Source organism: Myxine glutinosa, chromosome 8 (assembly GCF_964187855.1).
Source record: "Myxine glutinosa chromosome 8, kmMyxGlut1.1, whole genome shotgun sequence".
NCBI classification, from domain to species: domain Eukaryota; kingdom Metazoa; phylum Chordata; class Myxini; order Myxiniformes; family Myxinidae; genus Myxine; species Myxine glutinosa.
In genome coordinates this window covers 124,913,303-124,937,674 of record NC_136268.1, presented here as the reverse complement: position 1 = coordinate 124,937,674, position 24,372 = coordinate 124,913,303, and the positions used below count along the sequence as shown (strand labels likewise).

Here is a 24,372-nt window from a genome sequence, read left to right as displayed (position 1 = left end):
TGAAAGCTTTGTATGTGGTGAGGAGCTCAGGTGTGCCAAGGAAGGACTTCGCACGACGGAGGATGTCGGCGACTGGCTTTGGAGGCCAGATTTGAAATGTGGTTTTTCCCAGGAAAGATCATGGCAGATAGTGAGACCCAAAAGCTTGAGTGACAGAACTTCTTGGAGAGGATTATTCAGAAAGTGGATGGGAGGGTTGTCCAGTCGGTCTTTTCGGAGAGACATCGTAAGAGTGTGAGATTTGTCAGGATTGAAAGACATGTTCCACTTGTTTGCCCAGTCTGTGATTTTGTCCAGGTCTGCAGAGAGTGAGGAGGCTGCAGACTGCCGATCTGAGGGATGAAGAATGGAGCGACAGAGAGTAGAGTCATCAGCAAAGAGATAGAGAGGATTTTCAAGAGAGTCAGAGAGATCATTGATGAAGACCAGAAAAAGCACAGGGCCCAGAACACTGCCTTGGGGAACTCCAGCCTGAACAGGAAGAGAAGATGAGACACCCATTCAGGGCCACACGTTGACTACGACGAGAGAGGAAGTCCGCCAGCTATGCGTGGAGATTTCCATGGATACCAAAAGAGGAGAGTTTGGTGAGCAGAGCGGGGTGCCAGACCGTATCGAAGGCATGTGATATGTCAAGGGAGACTGCTCTAATTTCCTGTTTGGCATTGAGGATCTCCATCCATTGTTGAGAAAGCAGAAGCAGCATGTCCAGAGTAGAGTGACCAGGTCTGAAACCAAATTGATGATCAGAGATCAAGCCATTGGAGAAGAGGAAAGATTTCATATCTCAAGCAATGATGGATTCCATGACTTTGCTGATAATTGGGAGAGGGCTGATTGGTCTGTAGTTGCTGGGATCTGTTTTTGCACCTTTTTTGTGCAAAGCGGTGATGTTGGCAGATTTCCAAGCAGATGGAATATGACCTTGAGCAAAAGAGAGGGTGAAGAGAACAGAGAGAGGGAGTGAAAGAGCGGAAGAACAGGATTTTAGGACCCGTGGGCTGATGCCGTCAGGTCCAGTTGCAGAATCAGAGTCGAGGGTTGACAGAAACTTTTCCACCTTGTCAGGAGGAAAGGACACAGAGTCCAGGAGCAGCTGGAAGTTGGTACAGTATTTCAGAAAAGTGGATCTGGGGTTAATTAACGGGGGTGGAATATATCAAGGTTTAGGAAGGGGAAAGATAAGAGATTATGGTGAACAGCTGTTTTCAAGACCTGGAGGGAGGAGTGGGATTGAAGAGAGTGAGGGAGTTTGTTCCAGAGGCAGGAGAAAAGAGGAATGAAAGAGTGAACGTGAGCAGTGAGTCTTGATTTTGGGAGTTTCAGCAGAAGAGGGTTCTTGGCAAATCTTGTGCGACCTGTGGGAGTATTTGGGGGACAGAGCACAGACAGGGATGGGGAGGGCTAGGCAAGAGAGGAATCGGTAGAAGAAAGAAAGACCACCAACCTGCCTACGGTGAGTGAGTGAAAGGCCCTCAGAGTTAGCTTCATCGCGGGAGATTCAAGGTGTTTTGGGTCTTTGGGGTGTTTTGGGTCTTCGGGGTGTTTTGGGTCTTCGGGGTGTTTTGGGTCTTCGGGGTGTTTTGGGTCTTCAGGGTGTTTTGGGTCTTCAGGGTGTTTTGGGTCTTTGGGGCCATTTGCGCCTCCAGGGTCTTTTTGAGCCTCAGGGCCTTCAAAGGTATTTCGAGTCTTTGTGGTGTTTTGGGTCTTCAGGGTCTTTAAGGGTCTTTGTGGTCTTCAGGGTGTTTTGGGTCTTCAGGGTGTTTTGGGTCTTCAAGGTGTTTTGGGTCTTCAGGGTGTTTTGTGTCTTCATGGTCTTTTGGGTCTTCGGGGTGTTTTGGGTCTTCAGGGTGTTTTGGGTCTTCAGGATCTTTTGGGTCTTCAGGGTGTTTTGGGTCTTTGGGGCCATTTGCGCCTCCAGGGTCTTTTTGAGCCTCAGGGCCTTCAAAGGTATTTCGAGTCTTTGTGGTGTTTTGGGTCTTCAGGGTCTTTAAGGGTCTTTGTGGTCTTCAGGGTGTTTTGGGTCTTCAGGGTGTTTTGGGTCTTCAAGGTGTTTTGGGTCTTCAGGGTGTTTTGTGTCTTCATGGTCTTTTGGGTCTTCGGGGTGTTTTGGGTCTTCAGGGTGTTTTGGGTCTTCAGGATCTTTTGGGTCTTCCGGGTCTTCTGGCTCTTTTGTGTCTTTTGTGTCTTTTGGGTCTTTTGGGGTCTTTTGGGTCTTTGGGGTATTTTGAGTGTTCGGGGTGTTTTGGGTCTTCGGGGCCATTTGGGTCTTCAGGGTCTTTTTGAGCCTCAGGGCCTTCAAGGGTATTTTGGGTCTTTGGGGTGTTTTGGGTCTTCGGGGTCTTTTTGAGCCTCAGGGCCTTCAAGGGTATTTAGGGTGTTTTTAGTCTTTGGGATCTTTGGAGTCTTCGGGGTATTATGGGACTTCAGGGGTCTTTGTGGTGTTAAGAGTCTTGGGGGAATTAAAGGGTCGTCAAAGGTCAGAAGGGTCTCAGCAGTTTAAACGTAATTAAGAGGGTGGTGATTTTTTTTGAAGCAGAAGAAGACGTTTTTGTCGCATATAAACAAACAAACAAACATCCATAACGACATAACTAACCATATACGTTTCCTCTGTTATAACTAGATGGTATTCATTGAATACTTACCCTGCGCAGTCAACTTGTGAGCCAACTCTTCTGTTTTTGAACTTTGTTTTTCTTTTATCCAATATGGCTGCCAGACCAAGTGAGCAATGACATCATAAATTTATATCCTCTAATATAATTGTTGCGTAGATCATGCTCAATAAATTTCAAACTGATCAGAATAAGCGTTGTCCCTGTCGCATTATGACGTCATAATTATGGCATCAATGACGTCATCGTTAACAATACCTATTCTCCACATGGAGTTCTTTACAATGAGCCATGTTTAAATTTTTTCCAAGCAGCGGTTTTGGAGATATAGAGGTGCAACATTTTTTGGTTTTTCCAAGATAGCGCCTGTACCACATGACCTATGACGTCATGATTATCATTAAAATATTCAAAGGAGGAGGTGCTCCTATGGTGAAAATTTCATGCCCATCAGACCAACAGTTGCTGAGAAAAAAATTTCACAATGATTGGATACGTGTTGCACTTGCCGAATTATGACGTCATAACGAAGGCACAAATGACATCATCATTAACATATCTTATTCCCCAAGGGTAGTCCTTGACAATGAGCCATGTTTCAATTTTTTCCATTGAGCGGTTTTGGAGATAGAGAGGTGCAACTATTTTCGATTTTTTCCAAGATGGCGTCTGTACCACGTGACCTATGACGTTATAATTATCATTATAAAAAATATACAGGAGGAGCTGCACACATTCTGAAAATTTCGTGCCAATCGGACTAACAGTTGCAGAGGAATTTTTGTTTTATTCATACTGATCAGATCAAGCATTGTACTTGTCGAATTATGACATCATAATTAAGGCACCGATGATATCACCATTAACATATGTTATTCCCCATGGTGAGTACTTGACATCGAGCCATGTTTCAATTTTTTTTCCATTGACTGGTTTGGGAGATAGAGGTGTAACGTTTTTTCCAAGATGGCGTCCGTACCACGTGACCTATGACGTCATAATTATGAATAAAAAAATTGTACACGCGGAGGCGCTCCTACGGTAAAATTTCATGTCAATCGGACCAACGGTTGCCGAGAAAATGAATTTTTAAAATGCAGACATGTACGGCACACGGCACACGTACGCACCTGAATGCTTAACCCTGCTTTTCGTTTCGGGAGCGCAGGGTAATAAGATTTATTAGATTATCACAACAGTACGACCTCGAGTCTTCAGGTGAATTTAGAAAATATAGTAGTTTTGATAATTTTGCGTCCTCAACTTATCTTGAAGTTTTGGAGATAAAAGGTAATCAGAAGAAGTTAACAGGTGAGGTTATAAAAAGGAATGGATGTATATTTCGGTTCCACAGACATTTCAAATTGGGCGTTGGACGAATGCAATTACAGCTTGTAAAATTCCAAATGAACAACCCGATATCAACATCGTCGATATTTTTCCTGCCTGGGAGAGCTTGAGGACCACCACTCGTTCTACATATTTAAACCCGCGAATGACCACAGGGTGACGCTGTTGTCCGGCTCAGGAAAATATTTGCAGAATAAAGGAGAAACGAAGAGGTATTCCAAGCTTTTAAAAATCATCCATCAAAGAGGAAGTCTATTCAGGCTCTTTTAATGGGTTTAAGAAATGCAGAAGAGCTGGTTCAATAGAAATCGCCAAATCATGGTGTATCGGGGTTGTGAAGTTGTGTTTTTTGTTCATGGAGGGATGGTGGACGCAGGACGAATGAGTTGAGTTCAAACCACTGCTCTCAATCGAGATCAGACATCATTCCTGCTTTCCTTTTTTTTCTTCTCCTTCCTGTCTCTGTCCTAGGCAGGGGTGGAGGGAGGTCTGGAGTCCTGCTGGACGTCGCCCTTCACAGCCAGTACCGGGAGCGTACTACATCGGCCAAGAGACCTGGCAGTCGCCACCATCCACGAGGTACTCCTTTAAATGTACCTGCACAGTGAATTCTGCTGGTTGACAGATAACATGGGGCCCCAGCCCATTAGCAAATTTCTGGTTGCAATTCCTGCTATTTGCTCTCCCTTGGTCCCTCTTAATGGTCGTGCTCCCTGCCCCCAATATCTCTTCCCTGTGCGCTGTACCTTCTTCCAGCTCCCGTACACCTCTGGCACACATCTCGCGTCTCTCCTCCCCTTCTCCCTCCCTGCTTTCCCCTTCTTCCACCACCCTCCCTCATCCGGCGCGAAGCAGCAGAACCCACGGTGCTCGTTTCCACGCTTCTCCCTCCTACAGGACTTAAAGAAACCGGGTGGTAGTGACACGCGGCTCGGAGTGGGTCGTCGCCGGACACGGGGGGCGTCGTGCACCGAGTGTGCCGGATGATCAGCTGTTCGCCCGTGGACCCCAGCACCTGCTTCGTTCCATTGGCCGTGCCTGGAGAGCGCAGGAAACGATCGCGTGCGATGCATGGAGCTGGAGGGCGGCGGGAGAGCGCCGAGGCGCTGAGGGTCTTCGGAGCGACCCTCGCAGTGCTCTTCATCGGCCTCAGCGGCGGTATGTGTTGCAGAGGCACCTATGTGCTCTCCGCTTCCATAAAAATACCATTTACTAATACCTTAAACATTTCCCATCTACCATACCTCCTATGGTAATCCATTCAACATTGTTGAAAGACCTTCCCTTTTTCCCCCAAGGTAATTGCCAACCATACATCGATACATATACCATGCCGATTATCCCGGAATACCATACAGCACTTGGAGATTACAATCAAGGTCTTTGCTCCTGTGCACCGTTTGCTCTGCTTTTGCTCCATCCTTGGAATCTCTCTGTCTCTCTCCCTCTCCCCCCCTACCTCTCTTTCTCTGTCTCTGTCTCTTTCTCTCTGTCTCTCCCTCTCTGTCTCCCTCTATGTCTCTCTGTCTCCCTCTATGTCTCTCTGTCTCCCTCTATGTCTCTCTGTCTCCCTCTCTGTCTCTCTGTCTCTGTCTCTGTCTCTCTCTCTCTGCCTCCCTGTCTCTGTCTCTGTCTCCCTCTCTGTCTCTCTGTCTCCCTCTCTGTCTCCCTTTATGTCTCTCTGTCTATGTCTCTCTGTCTCTCTCTCTCTCTCTCTCTCTCTCTCTCTCTCTCTCTCTCTCTCTCTCTCTCTCTCTCTCTCTCCTCTCTCTCTCTCTCTCTCTCTCTCTCTCTCTCTCTCTCTCCCTCTCTCTCTCTCTCTCTCTCTCTCTCTGTCCTCTCTCTCTCTCTCTCTCTCTCTCCTGGAGTTCGTTATTCGCAACATGGTTCCGTTAAATAGGTGGTCTCACCACCTCGAGCGAGTGCACTTGAACTCGTACATTCATTTTATTAAGAACGTCACACGAGGGTTCGATCTTTGCCTTCAAAGTTTATTTCTTGTCCTCGAGCAAGCATGGCGTGAAAGTGAGAACGATCAGGGTCTAGGTTCGAGACCTTTTCACAAGCGATTGCGCAATTGGCACGGTACCGATCCCGGGAACCTGGATCGCAACAATGCGCGCTTTTCATTCGATGTCTAATTTACAAACAACTCGTACGGACGATCGATCAAAGTTCAGCTCACAAGGTACGAGTTTAAACATACCTGCTGCTTTAAGCGTAACGCATTTTGAACACGAATGACGGCAGCATTGGGGCCTCGGCTGGGTAACGTAGCTCTGTCGCTGCTCAACTGCTTTACGCGAGCTTGTGCGGGATGGGATCCGACGACAAGAGTGCAATGTTTCCGCTAAACGAGAAACGTGGTGGATGGAGTGTGACGACCATCGGAGCTGCAAGGGTGCAGCTGCAGCCGTCTCACCTGCGATCCGGGCGTTGAATGTACAAAGGACACTTTTTTTTTTCTTTTTTCAAGATTTTTTTGTAAAACATAATAATAATTTTTGATAAATATATTTTATCCTAACATTCGCCCTCATTTTGATTTCAGCGCTTTTATGTTTTTTCCACTGCCTGCTCACCCATGTGCGAGCCTCCGAATGGTCACCGTAGGGTTAAGATCCTAACATGGTCGGACCGACTGCAGACTGTTGACCAAGTGCTCCGCGGATGGTTCGTACAGTGAGCTGTGCTTTTCAAAGGGTAAGCCCGCACTTCTTCCTTAGAGATGTCTGTGCCAGCATGCTGCCTTTAGAAAAGGGTAGGCTGTTGTGTGCCGGAAATATTGCCAAATTCCAGATGCTGACAATTACATGAGTTCCCTCCCAAGGTACTTCGATCCAGAGTGAGGTTATTAGGCCCATAACCCAGCGCAATGGTTGCCAACCTATGGTTTTTTTTCTATCTGTGCTCTATCCTTAAGTCCCGAGCGTCAAGCAAGGAAGCAGCAAGTATCATTTTTCAAGTCTTTGGCATGACTCGCCTGGGATTCAAACCGACGACCTTCCGGACTCGAAGCGGACACTCAAACCGGTACAGGTGGAGACTGGTTGAATGACGAATTTTTATACTGGGAAGGCATCAAGACGCAGCCGTGGAATATGCCTCAACAATATTTCCTTGGCAGCACAAATCTTCCGCTTCGGTGGTGAATCGGATGTGTTAGTCCACAAACCCACTGATCAACCCCAGTATTCATTGAAATCCTTTTTTTTTTTTTTACAACAATGACCCCTAGAGTTGTAGGCCTATGCAATGGCCTATGCAATTACTCTTGATCAATTAGTGGTGCCATATGGGACTGTGAACAGTCCATTGACTCAAAATAATATGAATGATCTGGACTCATCCCTCCCTGATTTAGCGGTGATATCGAAAGGCGGCTGGATCATTGGACATCCATAACCTTGGAATTAAAGCAACACCAAGACGAGTAAGTGCCGATTAATCATAGAGGAAATACTTAATCATCAAGCAATGAATGTACAATATGGTCAGAAATGGATCGACCATCTTTGAATACCCTTAAACCTGCATGAGATTCATCAGTCGTATGCATTAATGTACCAGCAAGCAATCGAGCAAATGAACGAGACCTCGTGGCTTCTGGGCTTTGTCAGGCTCACATTAAGTCAGACGTTTTAAAAGCCATAACGTCCGCAATCTGGTGAAATTATACGTTTTTTCGGTTGCTCGGTCTTAATTGAAATTAATTACCCATTCACCTCGTAAAAGTTTGATTGTAGCCATTTTGCAGTGCTCGGATTACATTCAGAAGAAGAAGAAGGAGAGTTCCACGAGCAACAAGACCTCGATACATTTCTATAAAAAAGACCTGTTTTGTGTTGTTGTGGGAGGTGTGAGAGAGATAGAGAGATAGAGAGAGACAGACAGAGACAGACAGACACAGACACACACAGACACACACAGACACACACAGACACACACAGAGACAGACAGAGACAGACAGAGACAGACAGAGACAGACAGAGACAGACACAGACACAGACACAGACATAGAGACAGACAGACATACACAGACACACACAGACAGAGACAGACAGAGACAGACAGAGACAGACAGACACAGACACAGACACAGACATAGAGACAGACACAGACAGACAGAGCGAGACAGAGAGTGAGAGAGCGAGAGAGCGAGACAGAGAATGAGTGAGAATGAGAATTCAATGCAGTGCCACCTGGACTCTTCTGTCTTTCCAGCAGATGCTTATAGGTAACATAATCCTAAGGTGGAATATAAAAGACAGAATACAAGGTTGGTTTGCTCAGCAAGGGGCCTTTATATCTGCTGAAACCGGAAACACTATCAAACTTATAATATGAGTCTCAAGGCAGATAGGATAACAAATACAGATACTGTTCCGCGGCTGAAATTGAAGTGGCAAAGGAATCGTAAAAGGCCCCGCTCAAGTTAATTTTGCCAGTGGCTGTGAATGTGCCAGAAGACTCATTGGATCATCCACTGCGCAATGAAACCAAAATTGGCAACGGCCACAAATCTGAAAAGGTCTACCACCTATCTCCAACCATTCACTGCATTTTTGAACAGTCTTTTTTTCCTTCCTATTAGGCCTAGTTGCCTCTCATGTCCACTCGTTGCCTCCGCCACCGAAGGTGTATGGAGGTCATGTTTTCACCACTGTCTGTCTGTTTGCGAAAAGGATATCTCAAAAAGTTGTGGATGGACATGGCCGACACTTGGTGGACTGGTTGGGTGTGTGATGAGGAAGAAATGATTACATTTTGGTGAAGATCCGAATCTGGTTCCGAATCAGAGAACTTTTATAAGTGATTCTTCACCATTGAGTGATGGGGCCAAAACCGTTATATATCATGATATTTGAAAAAGTCGTGGACGACTTATGAAAAAACATGGTGGATGAGTTAGGTAGACACCACATTAAGTGCATTTTTAACTCAACGGGACTATGTCCAGCTGAGTTTTTGTCGACACCCAGTGTCCGTCGTCTGTCTGTCTGTCTGTCTGTCTGTCTGTCGTCTGTAAACAATTCGACGTCTACGCTCTAAAAGTCACAAATATTGATTACATTGGATGAAACTTGTTATGCAGCATCTTTAAGACATAAACTAGTTTGGGATTGCATTTGGGCGTTACTCGCCCAAAAATGGGCGTGGCAGGGCGGCCATATTGAAAAATCAATTTTTGTCAATCTGGTAATTCCTAATGTAGCTTGAAGGCTGAAACTTGGTGTGTAGACAGTATGTAACAAACCTCAACACATATATCACGGGTTTTGACGATGTCCGAAAAATGACCTCGTCGTGACCTATGACATGACTTGACCCATAAACATCAGTTTGGACGACGTCCAAGCTCTAAAAGTCACAAATACTGATCAAATTTGATGAAACTTGTGCCTTTTGCCACTTAAAGATATTTGAAAACACACATATAAACGCACATATAAACATATAAACGCACATATAAACTATATCGTTTGTGGTTCTATTATGCATATTCTAACCATATTGATATAGACCAGTTGAGTTCAGGTTCCCTGGAACCTCTAGTTAAGAAGAAGAAGAGTTTTCGGCAAAGCGCCCTGGAGGTCGGAAAACGGATAAATAATCTGTTCTCGGTGTCAGCTTGAAGTTAGCGAGATGGCGTTTCATGTGACCTTGTGACATTACAGGTGACAAAGCCGAGGTCCAGCTCTGAATATCAAGCGAGTATTGCGAGCAAACGTTGCGATGGAATTCAAAAAATGCAGACAATTTTGAACTTCCCAGCCAACCGTATCAATTGGAGCTCCTGGAATGAGTTTCCATGATGGATCACCAGGTGACAGCTCTGAATATTATTCAGAATCTGAATATTCAGCCTCCATGGTCCTGATAAGTCTCATGCAAAATCCTCTTTGCAAAAGTGGCCGAGTAGTCAAAACCTTAGGACGATCACAAATTTTATATCCTTTTATTTGTGTGTTCACATCAACAGAGCGTTGGGACCGGAGCCACACAGACAGGTACGTTGTGTACTGTATGCCATGGCACGTACTGTACAGGATCATTATGTTTGACTTTTCCATATTCATTTTGTTTTGCAGGGAAGGAAATTATATATTAGGTGCACCAGGAAGTAATGTCGTTTTTTAAGCTGTGTATCCCTCTTTGAAAAATGACATTACTTTCCGGTACTCTTAATACCTTGTTGTAAGTTTCCTTTAACAGTACAATAATCACCATCTAAATTCATATTGGCACAGGTAACACATTTTACCTTTATCTCTTTCAGTAAAATAACTCCGTCACTCTCTCTCTCCCTCTCTCTCCATCTCTCCCTCTCTCTCCATCTCTCCCTCTCTCTTCCTTCTCTCTCCCCTCCTCCTCTCTCTCCATCTCCCTCTCCCTTTCTCTCCCTGTCTAGCTCTCCCTCTTCCTCTCTCTCTCCTCCTCCCTCTCTCTCTCTCTCTCTCTCTCTGTATCCCACCTCTCTCCATCTCTCTCCCCCCCCCTCTCTCTCTCTCTCTTTCTCTCCCTCTCTCTCCATCTCTCCATCTCTCCCTCTCTCTTCCTTCTCTCTCCCCTCCTCCTCTCTCTCCATCTCCCTCTCCCTTTCTCTCCCTGTCTAGCTCTCCCTCTTCCTCTCTCTCTCCTCCTCCCTCTCTCGCTCTCCATTTCCATCTCTCTCCTTTTTCCCTTCTCTCTCCCCCTCCCTCTGTTTCTCATTTAATTTCCAATCTCCTCTCTCACCAATTTGTGCATCACCTCTCTCACCAATTTGTGCATCATTACCAAACATTGTGGGCATAATTAGCAATGTCTTACAATTGTGCTTACAGCATATAAATATCTTGACTTACAACTACTCTGTTCATGATAGTCGATCGCGGACCTGTGATCCTTGACCTCATCAGAGATTCGCGTATTTCACATTATCTCTCTCCTGATGTTTGTGGTTTGATTTACCACCGAGTTGAATAAGTGGGGGTGCCTTGTGGCTTCATTTAGTTATTGCTTCTGTGAACGCCAGTTGTTGCCAAAACTTCGACATTTCTCTCATAGCAATTGCTGTTCTGTGGCTGGCAAGATAGCCTAGAGGTCTCAGCTGTCTTAGAGGTCTTAGAGGTCTTAGAGGTCTTACGTGTCTCAGCCGTCGAGCCTGGGTTCGAATGTCGACCCAGTTACAAACTGTCATCCTGGTGTTTCAGACAGTGTGTGCTGTCTGTCAGATAGATGTGGAAAATACAGATTAAGAGGAGGCAAGTCATTTCTGGCAGCCTGAACAACTCCAAATGACTGCACCCTCAATCAAGCATCCTGTCCTGTGTCGGAGCGACAACTCTTCCAGGCTTGTAACCCCCAGCCAATGAAACTGCATCGGTTATGAGTCTGACGCACGAGGAGGACAAACAAAACACAAACAAGAAGACATCATGCAGAGCACGATACTTGCAAAATACGCCCCCCCCCCCTCCCCAAGGAAAAAAATTCCATTGATACAGCAAATTGTCCATTTAATCAAGATTAAAATTGACAATCTTGATCAAAGCTCGGGTCAATAGGAGGAAAATTGACGATTTTTCAGATGAAAATGATGATTTTGGAAGGTTGACCTTGAGTTGACTTTTGACCTCAAAAATAGTTGGTTTCCCTATTTAGTGACTCAATGTGCAAATGCTGTTCAATTTTCAACTCAATGGGATGAAAATTGATGGTTTTTTTCCAGATAAAAAGTGATGATTTTGGAAGTTTGACATTGAGTTGACCTTTTACCTTTTGACCTAAAAAATAGTATTTTTCCCAATTTAGTGACTCGATATGCAAATGCTGTTCAATTGTCAAGTCAATTGGTTGAGAATTGAAGGCTTTATATATGAAAATTGTTGATTTTTAAAATTTGACCTTGAGTTGACCTTTGACCTTTTGACCTCAAAAATAGTATGTTTCCCAATTTAGTGACTCGATATGCAAATGCAGTTCAATTTTCAAGTCAATCGGTTGAGAATTGACAGCTTTTTAGATGAAAATGGATGATTTTTAAAATTTGACCTTAAGTTGACCTTTGATCTTTTGACCTCAAAAATAGTTCATTTCCTAATTTAGCGACTTGATATACAAATGCTATTCAACTTTCAAGTCAATCGGATTTAAAATGGCGATTTTAGAAATTTGACCTCCAGATGACCTTTGACCTCAAAATCAATAGTTTTACGGGGTCCTCCCCTATCCCCTGGTCTCGGTAAACCTCCGAACCCCGACAGGGTCCCCGGCAGAAAAATATGTTATCCTTGGTTGAAATCAATCAAATCAATAATGAAACCACACCAAGGGTTATGAACAAACAATAATATTGTTACGGATCCGGGGGACGGCACTCCCGTTAGCAAGGCGGGGTTAAACCCCTTGTCTTGTTAAGCTGGCCGTCTGACCGGTCCTGGGGGTATGATGTCACTCCCGGTCAGTGCTGAATAGGGTAGTAGGCCAATTCTTCCTATGACCTAAGTACCAGCGCCTTCCGGTACGCGAGGAAATACTCCCGCCCGGGCTGCAGCGTAATAGATGGATTGCGCTGAGTGAAGCGAGCTGCGACGCGGGCCGTTAACAAAGGACTAAACCCGATTATAAGCGGTTCTGCCGAAATCGCGCCACAAGTACTCAATTGGGAAATCACTAAAGCGATCGGACGAGAATGAAACCAAGAATAAGAAGGAACAGGTATTTATTAATTAACTATACAAAACCAAAGAAAGAGAAGGAACGAAAGCAATCTGAAGAAGAAGAAGACAGCGCAATTCCTTAAACAGTCTTACTTAAACCCACAGGACAATACAGACAGACTCACACGAATAGGGAATTGCAGGCAGGAATGGCTGGAGGAGATGGTTCAGGTGGGACAACAGGGCTGGAAGGTTTGGCAGGGTACAGCGAGCAGGTCCGCTCCGGGCTGGAAGCGAGCAGCCGGCGGCTCCACGTATTCAGCTTTACACGGCAGAGGCTTCCTGCAGCAGCTCCGCGCAGCTCGTCTCTCCTGCCTTCTCACCGACTCTAGTGCTCCCTCACTCCTCTCTTCATCTGCTGCCTCTCCTCACTCATCTCTGTAAGCAGTCCCTCACTGTCCCTTTTATTGGCCTTGGCCGTATCAAGCCGCCAGCCCCGCTGACACGCCTACCGGTGGGCTCACCTCGGCGATGGTTGGTTGGTAAGGGCTTTCTGACTCCACCTTTGATGACGAGGTGGTGCCATGCCCGTGATCCGGCGGCTCCTCCCCCCTTCTTCTCCGATCTTGGCCTCGTGTGCAATGGAGTTTTGGGGCATGGTGCCAATGAAAACAGCCCAATGCAACGGCGACGAACGCCAATGAAAACAGCCCAATGCAACAGCGACGAACGTCGCCGAAAACAGCCCAATGCAACGGCGATGAACGCCGCCTTACTGGCACTTTGAAAAGACGATTGGGGCACTGAAAGGGACCTATCTTATTTGATTGATGCAACATAGAGTCAACTATTGGAAACACAGCCTTACCTGGAACACATAATAATGACATAACTATAGAGAGGTCCTAAAGTGTCCTACGTGTTGTACATGGACTAACTAAGGTGCAATCTTTAATTAACAGCCAATTAAGGGGACATGTACACAGGGGTCATTTATAAGGGAATTTACTAATAAATTTACATGTGAAGGTTCTAAAAACCAAAACAATATATTATAAATCACACCGGAATCACAACACAAATAATAACTAGAACGGGCACTCGGTAGAGCGCATACCTTCGCCGCAGCTACTGTTCTGTACTTGGCATGGGAGTGTAGGGAACAGAACAGTGAACAGTTTGGTGCTGATTTCATGCAAATCGGATAAGAATTGACCGAGTTATGACAAACAAGATCGGGCATTGAATTCTGAACATTTTGGCATTAGTTGCATGCCAATTGGATAAAAATTGACCGCGCTATGGTAAAAATACGATTTTGACCTTTTCGTGACCTTGACCTTGACCTTTGACCCGATTGCTCCCAAAATCTAATCAAATGTGTCCCGTATAATAACCAATCATCCCACCAAATTTCATGCAATTCGGTTGAATACTTTTTGAGTTATGCGAATAACATACACACACACACACACACACACAGACATACAAATAAATACACAGCGATCAAAACATAACCTTCCGCTTTTGCGAAGGTAATAACAATTCGCCCTACAACCACTATTTTTAAGATGGTACCACCTTATGTCGTCCTTTAACCCAAACTCACAGTACTCCCCCAATGTCTCTGTACCCCTCCAAGGCGAGGTCGATTCGCTCCAGCGATAGTTGGATCAATGTCCGATCACAATCAATTGAGGCGTGGACGATCGAAGCAACCCACAGGTCACGTGATCCACACCCAGCACAATAGTGGTGGAATGGGAAACCTCCCAAACACGCGCTCCGACGTACACGTTTGCTGTTCAATCAATGAGTCTCCGTATAATCCTCAAAAGCCCCTTTCTTACACAGCCGTCCCCGGCAACCCACCGGGGAATAATGCCCGGCCGACGTGACAAAAACCTGTTCACTGCAGGTTGCGTGCGTGGCAAAGATGGCGGACGGCTTTCACTCAAACCCGGGCTTTGAGGCAAGGATACTCCGGAACCTCAATGAGGATACCCGACTACACAGGCTCCACAGCACTCCGGCGATATCTCCTATCGCCCAAACTTCCTTTCAAGGACGCAGGGTCCACTCGCCCTGTACGCTCCACCAATCGGTCCGGAGCTTCAACCAAAACGTCTCTTCACGATCTCCTCCCGCCTCTTCTTCCTCGCTCCCTTTTGCCTTCCGGGTCACCATCCGATTTCCGGCCACATTTTACCAGGAGCACTTTTAAACCTTTTAACCACAATAACCCTTACTGAGAACCAACAATAAGAATAATACCAACAATAATTAGGGCCGAATCCGTAACAATAGGCTTCTCAATTGGGACGACTTATACAACTTGGTGAAGTTTTGTGACGATCGGTTTAGAATTGTGACCTGTAGGCCGGTGACAAACAGACAAACAGACAGACAAACAGACAGAACCACAAACGGAACCGACCAATATACTTGAAAAATCTTCGATTTTGGAAGTAACAAAACAACTAGTGTGGTGCTTTGTTGCAGTGAGACTGCCATTAATGTAATCTATCAAGGCCTTTTCTAATCGCAGGCTCCTTCGGGAAGCAATCAAGAAACCTAGGACTGAACCCTTTTCCCCTGATTCCCCCTGATTCCCCCCGATTCTCTTTACTGCTACACCCAGAAGTTACAAAACACAATTTTGCTGCTGAATTCTCTGATAAATATTTATACACAACTCATTCATACAAATTGCAGCTGTCTTCTATATCTGCCGTCCCTAATATGAATGTGCTGATTATACCTGATTATAGCCGATTGTTTCCGAAGACTATGCATAACAATTAATTGATAGCTGATAATCTATTGATTTTGACCTCTTTATACCCTATTTATACCCTATTTGTACCCTAAGATACCCTTTGAAAGGTTAAAGGTTTTTTTTCCTTTACCCAAAACGGTTCTGAAATCCTTCAAATATTTTTCATTTTGTGAATCCCACTGTTTAATCCATCGGAATACACATATGTATGTAAAAATGATTATAATATTTTATTGGATATTAATGACATCACATATGAGAAGGTTCTTCACTTGTTTATATCATTTTAAATATTCAACATTTTAATACTACCTCCTCCACACAAATTCCATGCTATTACCAAACCAATTTGTTCTTTATAAGTAATATTGTTGGAATAATATTTTTTTCACCGACAAAATGTTATTGCTTTTGTTTTTTAAATAACACCTGAGGCACAGAATCTTGCTTAAAATTATTATCTTTACCAAAACAGTTTGTGACGTTTACTATTTGCCATGTAATCTATCTATAATTCCAGTAATCTCTGTGTGTTTGTTTGTACGTTTGTACGTTTGTACGTTTGTTTGTCTGTGACCGCTGTTTCTCGACAACCACGGGTCCGATATACTTTAAACTTGCCAGGTATATTGCTGGGGACCCGAGGATGTGCCTTTTCAAGGTTTCATATTAATCGGACAATTACTTACCGAGCTATGTCCAAAAAACGATTCAACCAATCAGAGAGCAGCGAGCTATCGCGTGTGCCGAACGTGGCGGACACACTCTGCCTCGGATGGCACATTTGAGAGCGTATTCATTTATTTCACGTTTGCAAACTATGTTGGCGCTATGTTGGCGTTAAACTATGTTTTAAAACTAATAAAAACCCCGGGGGGATTGTCACTGTACTCGCAAGCCGTTCGCCGTTCGCTTTGGCGTTGCGAATGGACCAAAACATTTCATGCACCAAACCATTTCATGTAAAGCGTTCGCCGTTCGCTTTGGCGTTGCGAATGAACCAAAACATTTCATGGACCAAACCATTTCATGTAAATAGAGGGGGGGATATAATTTTAGATATAGATATAGTACGGGCATGCCCTAGTCTATCTATAATTCCAGTAATCTCTGTGTGTATGCGACCGCTGTTTCTCGACAACTACCGGTCTGATATACTTGAAACTTGCCAGGTATATTGCTGGGGACCCGAGGATGTGCCTTTTCAAGGTTTGAAATTAATCGGACAAGTAGTTACCGAGCTATGTCCAAAAAACGATTCGACCAATCAGAGAGCAGCGAGCTACCGAGCTATGGCGATTTAGCCGTTCGCCGTTCGCTTTGGCTTTGCGAATGGACCAAACCATTTCATGTAAATAGAGGGGGGGGGGGGGGGGTTCTACCGTACTCGCAAGCCGTTCGCTTTGGCTTTGCGAATGGACCAAACCATTTCATGTAAATAGAGGGGGGGGATATAATTTTAGATATATATATAGTACGGGCATGCCCTAGTATTACATGATAACAAGAAGGATCAGCAATCAGAGATTGCAGACTCTCACCAGGTCTTGTTTGTGTGGTTTTGTCCTTTGAGTCCTCGGGTTATTTTGTGTCTTTTGGATCCTCTGGGTCATTTTGGGTCCTCAGGGTCTTTTGGATCTTCAGGGTCTTTTTGCCTTTTGGGGTCTTTTGGGTATTTTGGGTCTTTTGGGTCCTCATGGTCTTAGTGGGTTTTAATGGGTTGTAAAGGGGCTTAAGCGTCTTCAGGTTATGAAGGGTCTTAGTGGTCTTAAGGATGTTAAGGGTTTCAAATGGTCTTATGGCAATAGGGCGTTTTATTGGTTTAAAGAGGGTCGTAGGGTTCTCAAGGCTCGAAGGGGTCTTGGTGGTTTTAGGACTCTTAATAGTTTAGGTGTCTTAAGAGTTTTAGGGGTCTTAATTGTTTTCGGGCTCTTAATGTTTTTAGGGTTCTCATGGGTTCTAAAGGGTTTTACTAGGTCTTGGGGTTCTGAAGGCTCTCATGTAATTAATACACATACTCACGTTCTGTGTGGACAAACAAACAGACAAACAAACGGACACAAATGAAATACTCTCTCCTCTGGCAAGGAAAACCAGAAAGCATCTGAAAATGTAAGGCCCGTCCGCATCGGCTTTGTATTCATACTTCTTCTATATGCTAAACATGACGAAAACAGCTAAAATAATACAAAAACATGATGACTTAGGTGATCTTGACCTTTTGACCTCACAAGCAAGATGCTTCATTGAGCCAATATGCAAACCCTGCTCCAATTTCAAGTCAATTGGATGTAAATTGATGATTTTATGCAACCTTGACCTTTGATCCTTTGATCTAAACAAACAGTCAGCTTTGAGCTTTTGATTAGTGAACCAATTCAATGACCGATTATGCAAATTCTTAAAATTTCATGTCAATTGGATGTAAATTGATGATTTTAGGTGATGCTGACCTTTGACCTTTTCACAATTTTTTTCCCATAATTCTCATAATAAAGCTTTGTTGAAAATTTGATGACAAAAGCTCAATTGGTAAAAACGTTATGGCCTGGACAGTCATTATCATTATCATTATGTGCCATAATCATTGGCAATGTTGTCATTATCATTATTATTATGTATCATTATCATTATCAGTCCCATTTTCGTTATCACTATAATTATTATCATAATCATTCTCATTATGCATCATTATAATTATTTTTATTATTGTTATGTACTATGATCATTATTATTATCATTATCATGATCATTATGTACCATTATCATTATGGTCTCGCGAGATCTCGGAGACGGTGGGAGGGATTTTCGAAGCTCCACACGGTCTCCACGTTTTTCGAAGTTAAGTCTGTTCACAATTGTATTTTGTCGAAACTGTATTTATCTTTCGGTGTGTGAAGTTATTGTGTGCAACTTTGGTTGTTTCTCGGTGTTTATCTTTCATAAATTGATCGTCTGTTTGCCGTGTCGTGTCTTGAGGCCTTGTACAGTGTGCACTGTACAACCTTGAGGCTTTGTTTTTCTCTCAGCGGTCGGTCGTTTGTGATCCAATAACTTTCGTTCTCTGTATTCCCAGGCTTTTCACCCATAGCCTACTTCCTTGTGTAAATCTCAACTAAAAAAAAAACAAAAAAACAAAAAAAAAAACATTTCCTTCTCTGTTCTCATTCGTTTATTCATTCTTATTCGTTCGTTCATTCTTATTCGTTCGTTCGTTCTTCGACCACGTGTTTCTCCCCCATTTCCCCAGATAGTTTTCACTCATTAACCTTCAATGTTTACACTTTCCCCTCGAGTTATGTATTCCGTCATATTTTATAACACCTTTTTCTTCTTCTTCTTTAAAAGGCTGCTTTCGACTTGCTCACCAAATCAATTCATCCCCAAAAAAATATCCATCTCCTATAGTGCCTTTTTTCTACATTCCCTAAACTCTCCTGCACTCCATCCTCCATCCAGCGTCCTTAAACGTATTTTTAACTCGAAGGTCACAAGAAACTCATTTTGCAATAAATGTTCGTTTCCCATAAATCGTACACTTTCAAAAATCCAATCTCACCCCTCCCCTCCAAATCTTCCCCATAACCCCTCCCCTCCAAATCTTCCCCATCACCCCTCCCCTCCAAATCTTCCCCATCACCCATCCCTTTCAAATCTCCCCCCTTGCCCCCTCCCTCCTAAACTACCCCCTCACCCCTCCCCGCCAAGACGCCCCCTCGCCCCTCCCCTCCTAGACTCCTGCCTCACCCCTCCCCTCCAAATCTGCCCCATATCCCATCCCTTTCAAATCCCTCCCCTTGTCCCTTCCCTCCCAAACTCCCCCCTCACCCCTCCCCTTCAAATCTCCCCACCCTCATTGCTTCTCAATTTCCCCCCTCTCACTCCCCCTCCTCAAAGCGTCCTCCCCGCTTCTTCCCCCTTCAAACTCTCACCTCCATCTCCCCCAACCTTCTGCCTCGCTCTTCCCCCTCCTCAAATAACACCTCATTGTGGCTCACCCAATCACCATCAAACCTTTTGTCCGCCCCATCCTTCCCTTTCTCCGAGCTATTCTGAAATCTCTGACACACCTTCAACAGCTCTCCCTATCTCTTCCACCTCTTCCACATCTTACCCTACCCCTCCTCCCCCCTGTTCTGTATCTGATGCTCCCCCTTCCTCTTCATTAACGGTATGGACCTCAAACATCCGGGGCCTTCGTTCAAACTTAACTGATCTCTCCATACAGGTTGCTTCTGTCAAACCAGACGTGATCTGCTTAACAGAAACTTTCCTCCTTTATGATGTCTCTGATTCCATAGTATCTCTCCCGGGCTACTCCCTCCTCCGGTATGATAGACCTGAGCCTCGTCCTGGAGGCGGGGTTGCTATCTTTATCAAAAACTCTCTTCCTCACTCGCCCTGCACTGCACTCTCTCCACCTCACCCCCAGGAATACCTCTGGCTATGGCTTCCCCTTCACTCCCACCTCTTGTTCATATGTGTGTTGTACCGTCCACCAAACAGTGATGACTCCATCTACATCTCGCTGTCTGATGATATGGACCAACTTCTATCTACTCATCCCAACTCTCTCTTCCTCATATGTGGTGATTTCAACTGTCATCATGCCAGTTGGCTGGGTGTGGGTACCTCTCTCACCAGCCATGGCTCCTCAGCAAAGGACTTCTGCGACTCACTGGGACTGACACAATCTGTCAATTTCCCGACCCGGATCTCAATCAACGGAACATCTTCTCTTCTGGACTTGGTTATGACTAACTTCCCTGAAAATGTCTGCTGCTCTTCTTCTGCTCCGATCGGATCATCTGATCATGTCCTTGTTAAAGTGGACATCTCTCTGACCATCCTCAGGGAGCCTGCTCAGCGTCGACGAGTCTGGCATTTCACTCAGGCCAACTGGCACGGTCTTCAAGCAGCCATCAATCATCTGGACTGGTCTCCCATCTCTACCACCTCTGACATCAACTCATCCTGGGAATTCTTCCAAAGTAAATTGCTCTCTCTCATGCACAGATTTATCCCATCTCGTCTTCAGTTGTCATACCCTTCCTCCCGTCCATGGTACACGGAATCTTGTGGTGAGGCTGTTGCCCAGAAACAACTTGCCTTCGTCTCCTGGAAAGCAAATCCAACGGAAGGAAATCTCATTTCCTTTCACAAAGCCTGAAACAAGTGTGTGTCCACCCTCAGGAGAGCCAGGAAACAATATCTCTCCGTTCTCAAGACCGAACTCTCTTATCTGTCTCCCTCTTCCAAATCCTGGTGGCGTCTGGTCAAATCCGTTTCTGGTGTTTGTTCCCCCTCCATCCCCTCCCTTACCTCAAACGGCTAGACAGCTGACTCCGCACGTGAAAAAGCTGAATGCCTCAACTCTGTGTTTGCCTCTAAATCTTGTGTCCCAAGCCCATCCCTCTCTGTACCCACCATACCCAGTCGTACCCTGCTGCTCCTGGACTCCGTGTCCTTTCCTCCTGACAAGGTGGAAAAGTTTCTGTCAACCCTCGACTCTGATTCTGCAACTGGACCCGACGGCATCAGCCCACGTGTCCTAAAATCCTGCTCTGCTGCTCTATCTCACCCTCTCTCTGTTCTCTTCACCCTCTCTTTTGCTCAAGGTCAACTGCCATCTGCTTGGAAATCAGCCAACATCACCGCTTTGCACAAAAAAGGTGCAAAAACAGATCCTAGCAACTACAGACCAATCAGCCTTCTCCCAATTATCAGCAAAGTCATGGAATCCATCATTGCTTCGGATATGAAATCTTTCCTCTTCTCCAATGGCTTGATCTCTGATCATCAATTTGGTTTCAGACCAGGTCACTCTACTCTGGACATGCTGCTTCTGCTGTCTCAACAATGGATGGAGGTCCTCAATGCCAAACAGGAAATTAGAGCTGTCTCCCTCGACATATCACGTGCCTTCGACACGGTCTGGCACCCCGCTCTGCTCACCAAACTCTCCTCCTTTGGTATCCATGGAAATCTCCACGCATGGCTGGCGGACTTCCTCTCTAGTTGTCGTCAACGTGTGGCCCTGAATGGGTTTCTCTCATCTCCTCTTCCTGTTCAGGCTGGAGTTCCCCAAGGCAGTGTTCTGGGCCCCGTGCTTTTTCTGGTCTTCATCAATGATGTCTCTGACTCTCTCGAAAATCCTCTCTATCTCTTTGCTGATGACTCCACTCTCTGCCGCTCCATTCCTCTTCCCTCAGATCGGCAGTCTGCTGCCTCCTCACTCTCTGAAGACCTGGACAAAATCACAGACTGGTCAAACAAGTGGAACATGTCTTTCAATCCTGACAAATCTCACACTCTTACTATGTCTCTCCGAAAAGATCGACTGGACAACCTTCCCATCTACTTTCTCAACAATCCTCTCCAAGAAGTTCTGTCGCTCAAGATTTTGGGTCTCACTATCTGCCATGATCTTTCTTGGGAAAACCACATTTCCAAGCTGGCCTCCAAAGCCAGTCGCCGACTGGGCATCCTCCGTCGTGCGAAGTCCTTCTTCGGCACACCTGAGCTCCTCACCACATACAAGGCTTTCATCCGCAGCCCAATGGAATACTGTTCTCCCCTATGGGCCGGTGCTCCTGCCTCACACCTAGCTCGGCTTCACGCTGTTGAAACCAAAGCTTTCAGAATTATTGGAATCTCCCGCGATGAAGCTATCTCTGAGGGCCTTTCACTCACTCACCGCAGGCAGGTAGGTGGTCTTTCTGTCTTCTACCGACTCCTCTCCGGCCTTGCACCCCCAGCTCTCTCTGTGCTCTGTCCCCCAAATATTCCTACAGGTCGCACAAGATCTGCCAGCAACCCTCTGATGGTTAAACTGCCGAAATCTCGGCTCTCTGCTCACCTTCACTCTTTCATTCCTCTTTTCTCCCGCCCCTGGAACAAACTCCCTCACTCCCTTCCATCCCACTCCTCCCTCCAGGTCTTTAAAACAGCTGTTCACCACCATCTCTTATCTTCCCCCATCCAAAACCTTGATCTTTTCTACCCCCGCTAATTCACCCCAGATCCACCTTGTTTGAAATTCCAACTTCTTTCCTGGAAGTCCTGGCAGTGTCCATATGTTTTATACCTCTCCCACCGCCCCCTTCCCATGCCCCCCCCCCCCAAAAGCCCTCGCCCTCTCTCAGATCTCTCGATGTCTCCATGTCTCTCGGTCCCTGCTCTCAAATGTTGTGTTTGTGTCCTTCCCCCTCTCTCCCCATCTTGTCTACCGCTCCCGATGTTATATGTTTTATGTGTCGGTTTGTCTTTCTGTGTGATTAATGTTCGCTCTTTCACGAGCCTCGATCTTGTATACAAAAAAAAAAAAAAAAAAAAAAAAAAAAAACACTATTATTATGTGCCATTATCATTATCGTTATTATCATCATTATTATTACTAGGGCATGCCCGTACTATATATATATCTAAAATTATATCCCCCCCCTCTATTTACATGAAATGGTTTGGTCCAAAGCGAACGGCTTGCGAGTACGGTGACAATCCCCCCCCTCTATTTACATGAAATGGTTTGGTCCAAAGCGAACGGCTTGCGAGTACGGTGACAATCCCCCCCCTCTATTTACATGAAATGGTTTGGTCCAAAGCGAACGGCTTGCGGAGTTTGGTAAAGAAATCGCCATAGCGTGCACAAACGCGCAGGACAGCGAAAGAATCGCAAATTAGTTTTAATTAGTTTTAAAACATAGTTTAACGCCAACATAGTTTGCCAACGTGAAATAAATGAATACGCTCTCAAATGTGCCGTCCGAGGCAGAGTCTGTTCGGCACGTTCGGCACACGTGATAGCTCGCTGCTCTCTGATTGGTTGAATCGTTTTTTGGACATAGCTCGGTAACTACTTGTCCGATTAATATGAAACCTTGAAAAGGCACATCCTCGGGTCCCCAGCAATATACCTGGCAAGTTTAAAGTATATCGGACCCGTGGTTGTCGAGAAACAGCGGTCACAGACATACATACATACATACATACATACATACACACAGAGATTACTGGAATTATAGATAGATAAATACCATTATACTTATGTACCATTATCATTATTGTCCTTATCATTATAATGTACCATTATCATTATCAACCATTATCATTATTATAACCATTATCATGATTATTATCATCTATCTATAATTCCAGTAATCTCTGTGTGTATGTATGTATGTATGTCTGTATGTCTGTGACCGCTGTTTCTCGACAACCACGGGTCCGATATACTTGAAACTTGCCAGGTATATTGCTGGGGACCCGAGGATGTGCCTTTTCAAGGTTTCATATTAATCGGACAAGTAGTTACCGAGCTATGTCCAAAAAACGATTCAACCAATCAGAGAGCAGCGAGCTATCACGTGTGCCGAACGTGCCGAACAGACTCTGCCTCGGACGGCACATTTGAGAGCGTATTCATTTATTTCACGTTGGCAAACTATGTTGGCGTTAAACTATGTTTTAAAACTAATTAAAACTAATTTGCGATTCTTTCGCTTTCCTGCGCGTTTGTGCACGCTATGGCGATTTCTTTACCAAACTCCGCAAGCCGTTCGCTTTGAACCAAACCATTTCATGTAAATAGAGGGGGGGGGGGGGGATTGTCACCGTACTCGCAAGCCGTTCGCTTTGGACCAAACCATTTCATGTAAATAGAGGGGGGGGATTGTCACCGTACTCGCAAGCCGTTCGCTTTGGACCAAACCATTTCATGTAAATAGAGGGGGGGGGATATAATTTTAGATATATATATAGTACGGGCATGCCCTAGTAAATAATGATGCGCACACACAAACATACACACACACACACACACACACACACACACACACACACACACACACACATGCACACACACACACACACACACACACACACACACACACACACAAATACACACACACAAATATACACATACACACACACACACATACACACACACGCATACATACACACACATATACGTACACACATA

At 45.0% G+C, this 24,372-nt stretch overlaps 1 protein-coding gene across 1 annotated transcript in view; it reads left to right on the top strand.

Annotated features, from left to right (window-relative positions):
- Positions 1–24,372, top strand: part of LOC137433184 (CUB and sushi domain-containing protein 3-like) — a 1,533,363-nt gene that overhangs the window by 59,165 nt on the left and 1,449,826 nt on the right. The window contains exons 3-4 of the mRNA XM_078783994.1: positions 4,440–4,547; positions 4,866–5,126. Coding sequence (XP_078640120.1) covers positions 4,952–5,126 — 175 coding nt within the window. The 5' untranslated portion in view covers positions 4,440–4,547; positions 4,866–4,951. The remainder of the gene's footprint in view (positions 1–4,439; positions 4,548–4,865; positions 5,127–24,372) is intronic.